This window comes from Ipomoea triloba, chromosome 11 (assembly GCF_003576645.1).
Source record: "Ipomoea triloba cultivar NCNSP0323 chromosome 11, ASM357664v1".
In the NCBI taxonomy this organism is placed as follows: Eukaryota; Viridiplantae; Streptophyta; class Magnoliopsida; order Solanales; family Convolvulaceae; genus Ipomoea; species Ipomoea triloba.
This window is the reverse complement of record NC_044926.1, coordinates 8498300-8516359: the sequence shown is the minus strand read 5'-3', so window position 1 is coordinate 8516359 and position 18060 is coordinate 8498300. Positions and strand designations below refer to the sequence as shown.

General features: G+C 32.7%; 1 protein-coding gene across 2 annotated transcripts; it reads left to right on the top strand.

Annotated features, from left to right (window-relative positions):
• The first annotated feature begins 9824 nt into the window (after nucleotides 1-9824).
• On the top strand, nucleotides 9825-13412 carry LOC115996184 (DCN1-like protein 4). Of its 2 annotated transcripts, none has more exons than XM_031235327.1 (10): nucleotides 9825-10009; nucleotides 10871-10955; nucleotides 11300-11374; nucleotides 11452-11488; nucleotides 11684-11767; nucleotides 11898-11958; nucleotides 12115-12221; nucleotides 12447-12512; nucleotides 12625-12726; nucleotides 13050-13412. In XM_031235327.1, the coding sequence occupies exons 1-9, from the start codon at nucleotides 9937-9939 to the stop codon at nucleotides 12718-12720; spliced, it is 684 nt and encodes a 227-aa protein (XP_031091187.1). In that variant the 5' UTR covers nucleotides 9825-9936; the 3' UTR covers nucleotides 12721-12726; nucleotides 13050-13412. The 2 variants fall into 2 exon arrangements, with proteins under 2 accessions (XP_031091187.1, XP_031091186.1); XM_031235326.1 differs by having other exon boundaries at nucleotides 12814-13412.
• Nucleotides 13413-18060: the final 4648 nt, after the last annotated feature.

The window sequence follows — 18060 nt, the reverse complement described above, 5'->3', positions numbered from 1 at the left end:
TATATATATATATATATATATATATATATATATATATATATATATATATATATATATACCATCCAAATCCTAATTAGAAACATAATAGATTTAATCCTAATTCCTAAACACATATAATTAATTTTATTATCACAATTCTAATTAAAATAGGATAACAAATTGATGGTGCTCCTCATTCGAACTTGGAAGCTTGTTATAATGGGAGTCAGGTTATATATATATATATATATATATATATATATATATATATATATATATATATATATATATACACTTTAAAATTAATTAGATGGTAGAATATGATAGTTCTTGTAATATATTTTTGAGGTTTACGTAATAAACTAGATATAAGATGTTTTACATAAGTTAGTAGGGGTGGACGTTTCGGAATTCAGTTCAATTTTTTTTTTAAATTTTAGTTTCGATATTGATATTTCGGTATTAAAAATAATGATATCATTCGATTTAACATTATAGTTCGGTTCAGTTTGGAACAGTTTGATTTGTTTAAAAATTCCCAATTTTTAACATTCCTAATTTTTCAAACACACTACCAAACAATACATATTCACATAGTCCAAATCCAAAGTCCAAACATTATATAACAAAATAGCAATCCAAAGTTCAAACACACTACTAAGTAATAATTGCCAAACATCGGTTGGTTTTTTTGCCGACTCTTCAGTTGGCTCACTTTGAATGTTTTGTTGCAAAGGAGCTTGCAAGTGAAAAATGCAGATAAATCACAATCATTGATTCATTCAAGAAATCAACTACTCTTTAAAAAAAATCGTCACCTATGATATTCGAAAATGCGCACTCGAAGGTACAACAATGTGCACTGCAAGGCATACCAATATGCACTGGAAGACACAAAGATGTGAAGCAATTTTTAAAAAGACTAAGTTCAATACATGATCTTCAACACAAATCATAAGCGATCACAAATCATAAATAAACGATACAAGATTCAACTCAAATTAGTAATTAGTGATTCATTCAAGATCAACTACTCTTTCAAAAAAAAATCTGACACCTACGATCTTAAAAATTATGCACTAGAAGGCAACAATGAACACTGGAAGACAGAACAATGTACACTACTCAAATGGAGAAACTGTGTGCTCTAGAAGAGACAACAATTTCACGATTGATGGTGTACACTTCCACTTTGTTAAGTGATCTACGAATTGTGCTGCCCACATTGTTGCTCACGAAGCCGTTTCTGAGTCAGGTTGCGGGGAGTGGTTTGATAGCCCTCCTCATTATCTTGTCGATTGTCTTATTTCTGGTTCAATGAATTAAGTCTTATTATATATTCAAAAAAAAAAAAAGAGACAATAATGTGCACTGTAAGACAAAAACAATTAACTTACACCAAATTATCATAATGACACCACATTTTTTTAAAAATATCTTCATTTTGGACCCTTACGTAGACTGAATCATTGGAAGGCATATTATATCTAGACAAGGGATCAGGTGTGAAACTTCTCCCAGGTGAAAAATGCAGATTAATCATAGCCATTGATCTTGCCAAAATCAACAGTCAGAATGAAGATAAATAAAAAAAAATACAGTGACATTTATGGTAATTTTGTGTATTGTTGAAAGCTTACGGTGCGTAATTGTAAAGCTTAAGGTATATATTTTTAAAACTTAAGGTGCGTAAGTTCAAAACTTAAGGTGTGTAAGTTTATATCTTAAGCTGCGTAAGTTTGTAGCTTAAGGTGCGTAAGTTTGTAGCTTAAGGTGCATCAGTTAACACTTAAGGTGCATCAATTTGATACTTAAGGTGTGTTAGTTGACTTAGTTCTACACTTAAGGTGTATAAGTTCTATACTTAAAGGTGCGCTATTTTAACACTTAAAATGTGCGCCAATTCAACACTTAAGGTGCGTTAGTTTGACACTTAAGGTGCATCAATTTGACATTTAAGGTGCATCAATTTGACATTTAAGGTGCGTCAGTACAACACTTAAATGCGTCAGTTTGAAACTTTTAGTGTATAATTTTGAACCTTTATGCATCAGTTCAACAATGGTAGGAGGAGAATGCATCCAATTCTCAGGAACCACTTTATTTTTTTTTAAAAAAAGTCCTTGAAATAGAACAACGGCTTATATCTCACCCCATCTTTCACTTGTGAAACTCTTCCCACGTGAATCATCCCTATATATATGAATGAAAATTCTACGAGGCTTAGGCACGATGTCGAATAGTGTAGCCACATTATCAGTAAATATTGAGATATTACTGTTAGACATATTTGGAGAGAGCATAATGCGTTGCCAACAAAGCTCTCTTCTCATGTGATAATGGTTGTCGTTTCTATGATGAACCTCCTGCATGTATCTATCATTCTATCGAAAACTCAAGGACAATGAGCTTAAGAAGGAATAACATATTATATTGTATGACCTGCCATCTCTTAGCTAGTTTGTAGGCTTTGAATAAGTCTCTTAAATGTTTCCTAGCTAGAATGTGGCAGTTCAGTTGTATGCATGGCTATTTAAACCTCCTGATCCTGTTAGGAGCTAGCCAATGTGCTAGTGAGAAACTCGACATAAGCTAAGGTTTTGAATTGGGTGTATGTGCCCCTCATCTACCTTCAATATCTCACCAACTCGATCATATCCCTCATTTTTAGTGTTGTCTTCCATTATCTTTGTGAGCCCAAAGAATGGAAGCCAAGTACCTTTCGGTACTGTTGGAACTACTTTGACCATTGCATTTCATTTGGCATCCATTACCTCGCCTTGTTAACCTAGGGGTGAATGTAGTTCGGTTCCGATTCTGAACTGTTAGTTCCCGGTTTCAAAAAAACTATACACCAGAAATGGAACCTTCTAGGAAGGTCTCAGTTTCAATTCGAACCGTTTTGTTTTTTTTTTGTTTTTTCGTAGATTCTATTTTTTTTTTTAAAGAAAAAGTCCAAATTCAACAATTAATTTTTTCATTTTACACTACACGAGAAGATTCTAACCAAATCGTAGTCATCCTTAATGTTAACCATTTGGAATCAAAAGCGAGTTTGGTAAGAGGGGAAAGTATAAGACTACCCCTAGTTTTTATGGTTTACAAACGAAAAATGTAACCATGGACTATTCAAGTAATATTTTTTTTGGAGAATACAAAAGGGATGGGGGACCCCAGGCTGATGGAAAAGAACCAACACAGCCTACTCCGTCTCCAGCATGAGACGTTCACTCACAACTCTCATTTGATCATTACACACAAGAGTATCACAAGCAGGGTAAAACCCATTAGTCGACGGAACCCAATTATTATTAACCCTATTTTTAATATATCATTTCAATAATTGTGTGATAAACTTGCAATAGTAATAACTTTATGAACCTAATAATCTATAGTAGTGACTTTTTATACTCGTAGTTGTTAGTTAATGAACTTACACTAGTGACTTTAGGTACATGTATAATATTCATATTAAAAAGTAAAAGTATATCAAAATATATATGTGTGTGTGTGTGTCATTTAATATAACATGTTCACCTTGGTAGATGGAGGTGAGTTTCTCGATTAGAATTACAGATGTTTGACAAATTTTCGATGGAACTTTGGGAGTTTAGGGAATGCCTCAAAAGTGGTGAGGGAATAGGGTCTTTCCCCAGTGAATGGTGAGTGTCAACTCAGAGGCTGAACAAGGTTATGGTGAGATATGTGTCTCATATTTTGAAAGAAGGGAACAAGTGTGCATATTTTCTTGCTAATGTGGGGCAAGCCAAAGTTTGAGAGTCTCCACCGGCTAGATTGGAGGACTTGCTGCATGCAGGCTGCCAGGCTTATGGCACTAACGTCACAACTAGGAGAGTGAAAGGCTAATTTCCCCGGTGTGGGAGCTGGAGGACAAAACAAAAAAAAAAAAAAAAAAAAGAAGTTAAACATAAGTTGAATGTCACTTTTGACCCAGTAGTTATGCCGTGGACCTAGGTGGACCTGGGTCCAATACGACGTCGTTTCACAAATTTTTTTTATTAAAAAAAAAATAAAAATTTAATGGCGGCTCCTCATCGCAGCAGAACACAAACTCTACATTCACAGGTCCTAAACTCCACATTCACAATTTGAAAACTCCACATTCACACATTATAGGGCTATATGTTTAGTAACTATATTACCGCTATTATGCATTCACACATTCAAAACTCTGCATTCACACATTCAAAACTCTATATTCACAGGTCCTATACTCCATATTCACAACTTGGGAACTCCACATTCACACATTACAGGGCTACAGGTTGTTAGAATTCTGTTAACTCTACTACAGATTCACACATTCATAACTCTACATTCACAAATTCTTTTTTTTTTCTACATTCACAAATTCTATACTCCATATTCACAATTTGAACCCTCCACATTCACACATTTCAAGACTGCTAGAACTCTGTTAACTCTACTACAGATTCACACATTCATAACTCTACATTCACAAATTCTATACTCCATATTCACAATTTGAAACCTCTACATTCACACATTTCAGAGCTATATGTTTAATAACTTTTTTTTTAAATATATATATATATTGAAACGGCGTCATTTTGGACTCAGGTCCACCTTCCACCTTGCAAGGTGGACCTGGGTCCACGGCATAATTTGCGCTTTTGACCAGGGTCAATTTTGCATTGTTGATGTTGGTCCATGCTATAATAATTGACGATGGGGTTTACAAGTACATTGGTCTATGATATAACAATATAATTTGACTCGGGCTATATAATCACAACAATTATATATTTTGATTTTATAATGAGGTTGATGAATTTATTAAATATTAATAAAAAAAATAAAAGTATGTATGTTGGAGTATATATGTTACATCATATTTTCTACAAAGTTTTGTTACAAATAATATAATACTCATTTTTTAAAGAGATTTTTTTTGAAACAATCATAATTCTTTACAAGGTAGTATATGTATTTCTATAATTTCTCAATCTTTTTCAGTCCAAAGAATCAATGTCCCTACCACCCAAGTTCGACCCTGCGACCACTCATTTGAAAAGATAATAAAGGTGCCTGCATTGGCAGTTTAACTGGTTTCACGGTGAAGTTTGGGAGAAAAATAAGATAATAAATGTGTTATCACACTACATGATAGTTGACTTTTTAAAGAGATGTTAAGACATCATTAATTTTTAAGAAAATTTACAATAAAAATGTATTTTGATTTATGGACAAATTTTCAGGCCTAGCCAAGAAGAAAGTTAATATGCAACTCTTATGAGAAATCAAACTTGAAATTTCATGATTATCAAGCCAATTGCCCAATCAACTCAGCTACAGATGTCCCATAAAAATGATGTATTGATTATCAGAAAAGATTATAATAATAAATGAAAAAATTCTACTGTGTCGATTTTGTATATTGCCGACAGAATTTTTATTTTTAACCCAACCCCATACCAAATTAGCACCGTAAAAGCTCCAATAATAAATAGAGGTAATTCCATTCTTAGTCTTAAATTTATAGGTGAAAATTTATTTTTAGACTTTTTTTTATTAAAACGTCTTCATTTGGTCATAGTATTATTGTGTCATGATAATTTTTAGTCCTACATAAACACAATCGTTGAAATATCGTTAATTACATAGACGTTTCAATCTTTTTTATACAAAGTATGTTGAATCGCTATATTTTTTATGTTTATTTTTTTGAAAATATTCATAATTGAAGTCCGAAGTGTCATTGTATTTAACAATATTTAAACTGTTTTGTTGATAAAGGACCAAAAATGGTCATTCTACAATAATACTAGGACCAAAAGTTGATGTTCTGATAAAAAAAAAGGACTTAAAGTGGATTGCCACTTATAAATCTATGACTAAAAATGAAATTATCTCATAATAAATATTTACAGCCAAATAGTATAAGGGTTAAATATGAGATTGAACTACACACGAAAACGCAATTGAGTCATCTAACTAAAAAAGAAAATAAAACTGCAATTGGATCTTTGAATAACTCAAAATCATACAATTGAACCTAAAATGACATGCTTACTCTTTTTTTTTTTTTTTGAAAAAACCTAATATTTGGTAATGTGATGGTTATTTTAAATAATAATTTTTTAAAATTGTTTTAATAACTTAAATTTAAATAAAATTAAACTAAACCCCCCCCCCCCCTCCCCTCCCCTCCCCAACAAATTATGCTATTGAACTCGGGTCCATGTTCACAATTTTAGAACTCTATATTCACAATTTTAGATTTTAATATACAAAATTACCTTACTCAATATTCACAATTTTTGAACTCTATATTAACAATTTTGTTATATAGATTCAAAAATTGTGTTATACTGTTGAATATAGGATTATGAAATTGTGAATATAGACTTATGAAATTGTGAATATAGAGTTTTGTAATTGTGAATATAGAATTTTGTAATTGTGATTATAGAATACTAAAATTATGAATATATATTTCTAAAATTGTGAACATAGATTTCTAAAATTGTAAACATGGACCCGGCTTCCCCGGACCCTTTGTTTCCGGCCGTCAGAGACTAAGAACTTGCCCATCTCAGGCCAGAGACGAAATTTCGGGAGAGAGGGTGTTTTATAAAATAAAAATAAAAAAATTGTGTGTGTGTGTATTTTTTTTTAATTTGATCTAAAATTATTAAAATAAATTTTAAAAAATATTTTTGTTAATAAAAATAACCGCTACGTTAGCAAATATCGGGTAAACATGTAATTTTATGTTTAATTGCATAATTTTAAGTTATTCAAGGATCCAATTGGAGGCATTTATTTTTTTTAGTTCGGTGACCCAATTACAGTTTGCGTGTAGTTTGATTACCTATTTGACTCGTATCCCTATTACTAGTCTTTTCATGCGCTATGCGTGAAAATAAGTGTTCAATATTAATATTTAATGTTAAAATTATAGTTATATTGAAATTGTAATAGTATAAAATTTTTAAAATAAATTTAAAAATCATATTATACTAAAAAAGTTCAATTTATAATTTAGATAATACTTATAGTATGATAAAAGTTTGTTGTAATATTTCAATTATTTTTAGAAATATACTATTCCTATATTAGAAAGAGAAGTAATATTCTATAAATATGATAAATAACTGAATATAATTATCCAAACTAAATTAGCGTGTGTGTGTAATATTACAACATATATTGCACATTTAAAATAACATATTAATCTTATACATCTATCTAGGTTGATCAAGAGTTAAAAATTAAAGAGAAACATATTGACACTTTCGTTGCATTTGAAAAATGCTTAATAATGTATATGCAGATAACTAATAGTATACTCAGAATCTATAATAATAGTGCATTCACATGTGTGAACTATTAGTTATTTGCGAATGAACTATCAAGTGTTTCTAAATGAACCATCATAATTACGAAAATGTTATCGTATTGTTTCTGACCATTGATCAACTCAAATGATTGTATGAGATAAATTTTTACTTTTACATGGGGTGTGCAAATGCTCTCACTCGAACATTCCCACATATATATGGCTTTACTCCCAGTCTCCCATGAGCACGGCTAATCCGTAAAAAATATTAAGTCATGTCTAATAGTTCAACTTGGACCTATTTAAAAGAAAATATTATATAAGTGCAAATATAACATAAAATTTAATATATGTTTTTTTTATCAAAATATACTGCATACAAATTCAATAAAGAAAAAAAATACAACTTAAAATTTAATTTAAAAATACTCCTAACATTATCATACGATACCAAATGATTCACTAAAATTTCTATGTAAAAATTTTCACCAAAAGTTGAGTTTGATAGTAACTGATGGAGTAAATGCGGAGCACTTACGAATCGCTATGGTAGGTGAACAAAAGTATGGAAGTTGTATTCTCTTAGGTCGGAACTCAGGCCAGCAACTAGCTAGAGGTTCCGAGCACTTTAGTCTCCTCTGAAAACAGCCAAAAGAGATCCCATTGCTTCATTAAATGCGGGTATTTATAGGGTAGGTGGGAACAAGTTCCGGCTCTCGGCATGCTAGGCACGTGGAGATCATGCCCGGGCGCTACCTCTGAGGTTAAGAAGCCGTACACATGGCCAACGATTCCTGTTGGGTTCTCAGGTCGAGAAATAAGGAATCGTGCTGAAGGGAGTGAGGTTGATCCGATCACCGACCTTGGGACAGAGCTTGCCACGGCTTTCCCAGGGTCGTGGAGGAAAGATCGAGGAAAAACTTTAGGTCGGGAGTATTATACGGTCGGTTTGACACTCCTGAGCTGGGAGACTTTCGGATGGTAATGTATCCGACCCTAGACGCCACCGACCAACCGTATAGCTATCCCCCGGGGTATATTTCCCATCAGTAACTAAATGAATTAATACCCAAAAAAAATAATAAACTAATACCCAATTTAGTTCTTGATTATAGTGGTTTTTTCAATTTAATCATAAATAACATTTTATGCTTAATTAGGTCATTGATTTTGATGATTTTACTCAATTGAGACATTTGTTAGGATAACTTAGTAATTTCATCTCTATTAATACTCAATTCAGTTCTTGAATATAGTAATTTTACAAAAGTTAGTCTTCGACTCTAATGATTTTATCTTAATTAGCGCTCAACTGAAGTGATTTTTATCAATTTAATCTTTAATTCTAACAATTGGGACTCAATTGGCTGGCCGGATCATACGCCTTTGATGGCTCTGGAAGTGGCGAAATGACAAAGTTTTCAATGGAATGAGCTTGCCCATTGATCAGAAACTACGATGGATTGCGACGCAGGTGGCTGAAATTCAGAGCGCGTTTGCTAACCATGGACATTCATGTGCTGATACCAGCCTCTGTGGACGGATTCGCACATTCATTGGACAAAATCGCATCTGGGATGGGTCAAATTAAACGTGGATGGTAGCGTCTCTCCAGGGCATAACAATGCTGGTTGTGGGGGCATTATTGGGGATCACCATGGCGACTGTATAAGAGGCTTCGTATCTACGGTTGGTATTTGTTCGATTGGAGAGGCTGAGGCCTGGGGGGTTTACCATGCTCTTCGACTAGCGGCTCAAATGGGATATCAGCAAGTTGTTTTAGAAAGTGATTCTCAATTAACGATTGACTTATTGAAGGCCACAGACCCGCCGTCACTTGGGTACAATAATGTCATTCAACGATGTCGCACTCTGTTGGCTGCATTACGTCCCAAATGGTTGTCGTCCGTCATGTTTTTCGTGAACAGAACAAGGTTACTGATGCCCTTGTGAAAGAAGCCATTCGGAGGCACTGGGATTATACTGAGCTGACTGAGCCTCCTATAGGTTTGGCACGTATTTTTGAAGACGATCGTATTGGGGCTAGATTTTCACTTGGAATCCCCATTAGTGGGGTAACGGTTGATTTGTAATTTTCTCGTATTGTTGCCTTGGGTTACCCCCTCATCCTTTGATAAAAAAAAAAAATTGAAACTAGAGACTTAATTAAATACAAAAAGTTATTTAGAATTATATCAAGAAAAATCATTATAATTCAAGAGTAAATTAGGTATTAACCCGTAACTAAATTGAGTTTAAACATTTATCAAAACGAAAATGAGTTCTTGATGAATAATTTGAGTGGCTTACACACCCAGTCGTACACCTATCATTCTCGTTTTGTATATACAAATTGCGTGTGAAAAGTTCCCATTCGAGGGAGGATTTGTACATTCGCAAACCTCTGCTGATTGCTGAAACTCAACCACCGTATGCCGCCTCTGGTCCTCCGATAGCCCTGTGGGCCCACCGTCCAGGAGAAAAAGTACAAAAAAACACGAAACAGCCCCCCCCCCCCGAGGCCCCTACCTTTCATTTCTCTCTGTGGAAACTCTGGAGCGACGTCGTTTCATCATCTCTCTCGTTAGGATCATCTTCCTTTCTTCACTATCACAATCTCTTTCTCCTCTCAGATGCCTCGTGCTTCATCCAAGAAAGCCTCCAGCGCTTCAACCACTTCATCCACCATGGATCTCTTCCGCTCCGGTATTCAATCTCTTCTTCCCTCTCTCTCTCTCTTTACCCGTTGACTGCTTTTTCTCGGTTTTCTTTACTTTCTCTTTGATCTTCAACTGTTTTGGTGATTGATGCTTCGTATCGGCTTCAGAATTTCATGTCATTTTACTAAAGTTGGAATCTTTGCATCCAATTTTGACTAACTCAGCTGAAAGTTGTGATCTCTGTTAGTGATTGGAATTGTTTAGTTTACTCTTTCCGTCTAAGCTCTTGGATACAAGCTAGTTATGGTGTGTATTTGTGTTTATGGTTTTAGATGGATAGAAAAAGGGACAGCCTTGTAATCGGAAAAGGAATTGATCTGAAATTCCAATTAGAGAGAAAGGAATGATTAATGCCAATCAGGAATTTTTTATTAGGAATTTCTACCAACAACTAGATTAGGAGTTGTTGATTGCTAAATTTTTAGTGTAATTTAGAAATTTCTGGCTAAGCAGTCTGCTTTGATTGTCTTTGAAGAACGATTTGTAAAAGCAAATGAAAAGAAGTTTAGTCTGGTACTTGAATTATGAGTTTGATGCTTTTAAAAAGTTTAATTGTTTACCGAGTTTTTTTGACAAACAAATGGAATAAATTGCAGTTCCTTGCTTGAACAATTCAATAAGCAGTGTGGCATGACCTGGGTTTTTGGTGTTAGAAAAATAGATAATCTGCTATTATCAAAACATTTGTCTCAACTTGTTGGTTTGTGGTTTAAATATAATATATTGTTAGCTTGCATAAAAAAATGTTAAACATTTGGACATATCCTCCAGAATATGGTTTGTGTAGATGATGTTAAATTCGCTCTTCATTAGGCTTACCTCCCTCACATGAATTATATGCATTCAGCTTCAGGTAAAGCAGCAAGTAAAGAGTTAGACCGAATCGATCAAGTTTTTTATACCTATGCGAATAAGTCATCTGGTTTAATTGAGTAAGTATTCCAACACTTCCTTTTTGTTTTGTACATCTAACTGAACGAGCACTTAATTCAGTACTATAAACTTGTCTCATGAGTCATAGAGGTAATTAGAGTTCAAACTTTCACTTTTTAAACCAATAGCATACATGCTTATTCTCCAAGGAAGTTCAGCTTAAAGTAAGAATTTTTAAAAAATTTGAAAATCATTTGAGTTTAAGCTATTCACTGTCTCAGTACAAAACAACCTAATGCTAACTATTCCATTAAATATGGTGTATTTATGTTATTTCACTAACTTGCTTTATTTTTGTTATGAACATTTGATGTGCGATTGTTATCCTCGAAATCTTGAATAGCCCTGAAGGAATTGAGGCTCTTTGTTCGGACTTGGAAGTGGAACATACTGATGTTCGCATATTAATGCTGGCTTGGTATGTTTCACTCTATAAAATTTTCTTTCATCAGTTTATACATGTTCTTAGTTTAATAATAATGCCTTGGATTGTAGGAAATTGCAATCGGAAAAACAAGGATACTTTACCCTGGTAAGCAGGAATAGGCTATTGTCTGCTATCATTGTTGTCATATCATTTGCCCAATTGTTTTCTTCCAGCCTGTTCTGTAGTCCTTGTGAAATTACAATTTTGATACTATCTTTGTCATTGTCGTCTCCTTTTATTATTTTTTTTTTCCCTTCTCGTTCTCTATCCAAAGTGATGTATCAGTTTTTCTTACATTAGGAGGAGTGGCGAAAAGGACTTAAAGCACTGAGAGCTGACACATTCCAGAAGTTGAAGAAAGCTCTTCCCGAACTGGAGAAGGAGGTATACTAAGTTCCATGTGTCTCGTTTCTGCTTGTTTTAAGCCATGTTATACTTTCATTTGATGCAATGCAGTGAAGGGGAATGTAATTCTTTCATCCTAATTTTTTGTTTCCATTTACCCCTCTTCAAGGTCAGAAGGCCATCAAACTTCGTAGATTTCTATGCATATGCATTTCGGTATTGCTTAACCGGTATGGTGTTTCTTCATACAATTATACACATGCTTTGATTCTATAGATAATACAAATTACCTTTGTTGTTCTCAATTCATTTTGAGTTTCCCCTTAATCATATGTGATGAATTGGACACTTTATTGACGAATTGGTTCTTCCCGTTCCCTTTCTAGAGGAGAAACAAAAGAGCATAGACATTGAAAGTATCTGCGTACTGCTGGATCTTGTTTTAGGCTCTCAATTTCGGCCTCAAGTCGAAGCACTGGTTCAATATTTAAAAGTAAGTTATTCTCGTTGTGAAAGGGTTTTCATTTATATGCATTTTAGACGAAAGTGTTTTAAATCAAGCCACAGTGCTAAGGTTTGTACTAGTCATTCTGGATGTTCATTTTTGGATGGACACTAAATATCTTTACGAGATAGAGATATTCTATGCCCAATCGGTATAATAATTCGCGTGCAAGTTACTAACAAATGTATATTGGGTAATGGTGGTTGATGTCAGACGCAGAGCGATTACAAGGTCATCAATATGGATCAATGGATGGGATTTTATAGATTTTGCAGCGAGGTATTGTTTCCTTATAATGTATTATCGCCTAATGTGATTCCCTAAATTCCTAGCTTCTTTTTCCTTGCGACAGTTCAGACTTCAGATAACGGGAATTCTTTGATTTGAACAGATAAGCTTCCCCGACTTTAGCAATTACGATCCGGAGCTTGCTTGGCCGTTGATCCTAGACAATTTCGTCGATTGGATGAGAGAGAAGCAAGGGTAGATCAAAGTAAGTACTAACTTGTATTACTCCATTCTCCGTAAATTTTGATTTTGTGGGCATAACTGATAACCATCATTCTCAACTTCCATGCAGGACTCATATTATATATATACTTATATATATACATGATTAGCACTCATTCTTATTTCATGTGGTTTTTTTTTTTTTTTTTTTTTTGAGGGGGCTTAAAAATGCTCTCTTTTTCTGATCTTTCCTTGTTTTCAACTGATTGCCAGCTTATAGAGACGAGTGTAGATGAAAGTTAATCTCTTGTTTACAAACTCATATTATTCACATTATTATATAGTTACCTTCATCCCCCCTTGCAGAATTTGTGAAGTGGCTCAGTGTAAATGTACGTGATCCAACATTATTGAGTATGATAAGAATCTTTGTGGAGCTCTTGGAAAATTTATTTTTCAGCAATATTATAAGAAATGAATACATGCAAAAATCGTGCCTAGAATCGGCGCTTAGGAGCTAGGCGGTGACCGGCCGCCTTGAATTTCAGCAGCAGACTAAGCGGCCTAGGCGGGCGTTTAGTTGTTGGTAAGCTATTTTTTGTGTTTTTTTTAAATGGGTTATTTCGCACAAACCGGCGCCGTTTTTAGTGAAATAATTTTAAATTGTTCAAATCGGTGCTTAAAAAAATTTGAAATCAGGTACTATAATATTAATGCTTTGAGTTGTAACTTTGTGTTGTGCTTTGATTCTTTAATTCTTTATACAATTTATAATTCTAGATGTTTTTAGGTTAATATTTAATATTTTGGTACTAACTATTAAAGTATTAAATAGTGTATAAGTATCGAGTTAAGTATTTTTTCTAAAAAAACTTTTAAATTGAAAAAAAAGAGCTAGTGTCTAGGCACTTGAGGAACGCGTAGCGATATTAACAACATTGTGAACATCCATAAAAATGCTCTCTTTGGGTATTGATGATATTCTCTTGTAAAATTACCAAATATAGTGTTTTAACCTGAAAGGTGTTTGGTTCAATGAATGTTTTGAAGTAATGTAATATTAATGGGAATTTTACGTAGTTTAAAGATTAAAAATTTTTCATTTTTTATCGAGAGTCTAGGATCTCACATTTTCATGAATCAAACAAGGAATTATGATATTACAATATTCACATTATTAGGATTATGTGAGATAATTTGAATTAATACTCATTTGATAGAAGATATACGTTATACTTGTAAGTTCCAATGGCGTAATTTGATAGCCATTTGAGTTCAATATTTCACAATCATAACGTTTAGAGCTATAATCATCATATCAAGAAAAATGCTTTGAAGAAGAAGAAATGAGCTTGTTGAGAAGTGGCTAAATTTCTTAGTAAATTTCCCTCTACACACTTAGAGCTTTAGAAATCGAAAAATGATTTGATATTACGCGTGGATTATTCTCGAATAGCATACTACTCCCGTGTCTCATTTTGTCTGTCACGTTTACTATTTATTGATAAAATTAAAAAAATTCCGCTTAGGCACGATTAATCGGCACCTAGGCGCTAGATGCTGGTCGGCTGCCTAGCGTATCACCATAATCGGTGGTCTAGGCGGTCAACTAGGCCGCCTAAGGGTTGACTGCCTAAGCCTTCTAGGCACCGGCCGATTAGCTATTGTTTTTTTTTTAAATGGGTTATTTCAGTAAAAACAACATCATTTTGAATGAAATAACCCTAAAATTTTCAAACTCTAGATGTTTTTTAGGTTAATATTTACTCCCTTTTGTCCCATTTTATCTGTCCTACTTACTATTCATTGGTCAAATCAACTCTTCTTTCATTGTTTATTTTCTCTATTATTTTTTATTTATTTTTAAATTTGATTTTTTGAGTTTAACAGTACTTTTAGTGTAGTTTCTAAATATATAAATTTTGTGTATTAATACTAAATTTAATACTAAATTTAATATTACGAAAAATTGAATTAAAAATTACTTCAGTCAAGCATCCTTCGTTAACCGAACCAGACACATAAAATGGGACGGAGGGAGTAATATTTTAGTATTAACTATTAAAATATTTGCCAAGCACCTTGGCGATATTGACCCTTTGCTTCAACAGGTTGTGCTATGTAACAATGCCAGTTGTAAAAAAAAAAAACTATATTAATCCCTGCCGCGCCTGGCGATTTTTTCAACCATATTGGTCAAACTAACTCTTTTTCATTATTTATTTTTTTTTTGTAATTTTTAATTATTTTTAAATTTGATTTTTTGTGTTTAATATACACGGAGTAGTATTTTTAATGTAATTTTTAAATATATAAATTGTATATACTAATATTAAACTCACTATTATGAAAAAATTGAATTAAAAATAAGTTCAAGTTTTGTTAATTGAACCAGACAAACAAAATGAGACGGAAATAGTATTTAACTATTGAGTCACTTGATAAGAGAAATTCATAGATTATGTAGGCAAATAGGCCCATGGGATTAATAGCAAATAGTTATTGCGTGAATCACGATCCAAACATGACGTCGTTTCGCGTAATTTTTTTTCACGCGACCCACTGTAACATACATTTTTATAACACATAATGTACATTATTCTAACTCATAAAATACATTATGTTACCCCAGAAATTTGATTATTCTAACACATAATGTACATTATTCTAACACATAAAATACATTATTCTAACTCATAATGTACATTATTCTAACTCATAAAATTCAACGATGTCGTTTTGAATCGTGATCCACACAATAATTTGTCATTAATGGCCAATGTATCACAAATAGTTTTACTACTAAATTTTGGAGTCTTTAGGAAGGGAACTTAAATGCCTAAGTCTCCACTGTCGGAAATTTATATCGTGGATCAGGGTCCATTTAGTATTGTGGACCCTAGATCAAAATGACGTTGTTGTGATATTTAAACTTTAATGAATTTTGTAGCTTTCCGTTTATCATGTTTCAACACAAATTTTAATTTATTTCAAATACAGAATCAATACTTTTAAGATAAAGAATTTCATAACACGAGATACAAAAACTCACGACACATAACATATACACATGTTATATATATATTTACTTATTCTCAAATTTGATTTATGTAGATAATTTATGTCCTATAGGCACATAATTTCATAATACAAGACATAAATTCGTAAAATAAGACACACAATATGTTTTGTGTTACACAACTACTAATCTATTTCAGGAACAGAATTCATATACTGAAGGTACAGAATTGCATAACATGAGACACAGAAACGCATAACATAAGACATATACACATGTTTTATATTTACTTTAGTTCATGTACAAAATCAATTTTTTAAGGTACAAAATTACATAACATAAGACACAAAAACGCATAACACAAAAAATGCATAACACAAGCCACAAAAATGCATGTTATATTTATTTTATTTCATGTACATAATTTATACACTTAAGATACAAAATTACATAACATGAGACACAAAAACACATAACATAAGACTCATACACATGCTTTAATTACAGTAAAAGGGAAAAGAAAAAACATGTAATGTAAATTAAACAATAAACGGTTGTAATTAAAATACAAATCAACATTGTATAGGACCCTAGTCCACGGTATAACGAGTGTCGACTGTCGAATTCTACAATAGGTGTTGCTGACTCGTCGCTTTTAGCACATTGCAAAAAAATTACACTTGCTGAGGGCTAAATGGCTGATTGTGAAGTGTCCAACGTACGGTTCTGGAAGATAATAAATGTGTGAACCAATTAATGAATCTTGAGTCTTGAGATACAGAAATTAAAGAAGATGTCACTAGATTGCATTATACATAGGCTAGAAATGAAAGCAGGGTAATCTAATTTAGTTAGAGTTGTGCTCTGATTTATTGAAAAGACAAAAAATACTGCGTTTAATATAAAGAGTCGGTATCTTGTATCAGACTAAACTATGTAAATATTAGTATTCAAATGATATGAAAATAATCGTTTTTATGAACACAGATGTGTTTATTTATGGTACTATTATATTACTAACGTATTCCCAACAAACTAAGTACATCAATTTTTCATAGCTTAACATTTTTAGTAAAATATAATAATAGGTCAAAAGCTAGTCACCAAAAATCGACTCCATTTTAGTTAAGTATTTTACACTATTCAATGAATTTCTAAGGCACCTACAAATATCGTGTATATATTATGCTTATACGTAGTACATTTCATTTTGCTATAGGATATAGGGCTAAATGTATATAATACTTTGTAAATGTAAACACAACACTAATAAATTGTACACTATAATTTTTAAAATAATTTTCATGTATCATGTCTTGTGTTCACATTCTACATGCGTTGTACCTCTTTATTTGTGAAGTGTACATTATGGAAAAAATGTAATATTTGTACATACAAGACACGATACTTGCAGACAATTTAAAATTCTTTTTAGCCCGCATTCGATGTACTTCTTTTTACTTGATATATAATAATATACTCCGTAGTGTTCTAGTACAATTAACCATTTAATATATGTATACACAATAATTAATACTTGCAAAAACCTCTATACAATTAACTATAAACTTGTGGAGATATTAAGCTTGACCAAACAAGCTAAGATAAGCCTAAAGAGAATTCTGAGAAGAGCAAGCCTCAAATGACTTGAAGCGACTCAAGGTAGGGTTGATTATGGCTAGTGTAAGCTCGACCAATGAGCTAAGCCTTATGAGGCCATGCCCAGAGAATACGGGGTCAATGCTGCTATTGGGGATGCCCAATTTACTTGTGGAACATCCCGATAGCTTAGGCACGTACTGTCCGAAAGTTGACGCTCATATATGTGTACATTATGAATTATCTAGATGTGAACATGTCCTCTTCATTACAAACACTTGGTATTATAACACTTAAAACATTTAATAGCAAGACTCCGACATTTCTTTGTCCTTGAGTGCAAAAGGCGAAACCCCTCACTCAGTATTATCTTGTTATTGTTATTCACTTTGAAATTAAATAGGAACTTCACTTCCTGTCAAAACTACTAAACATCACTAAATAAACATACACTAATTAAATATCCTTAAAGAAAAGCTAAAGCATCTATATATCACACCTAATTAATATTACTCTATCCTAGTACATACTAATTAATTCTTACCAAATCTCATATGAACTAAGTCCTAAACTGTCAACTAGGGAAAGTGTTCGTTAACATTTCCAACATACTTTGAATTGAATGAGAGGATAAATATTAATAATGTACATATGATGCATTTAATGAAGGCTTAAATTGGGCAGTTGAGAGCTGGTATATACGTAGCGTGTTGTACGTATTGTGGTCTCAATTTAATGAAAGCAACAACTAAATAAACA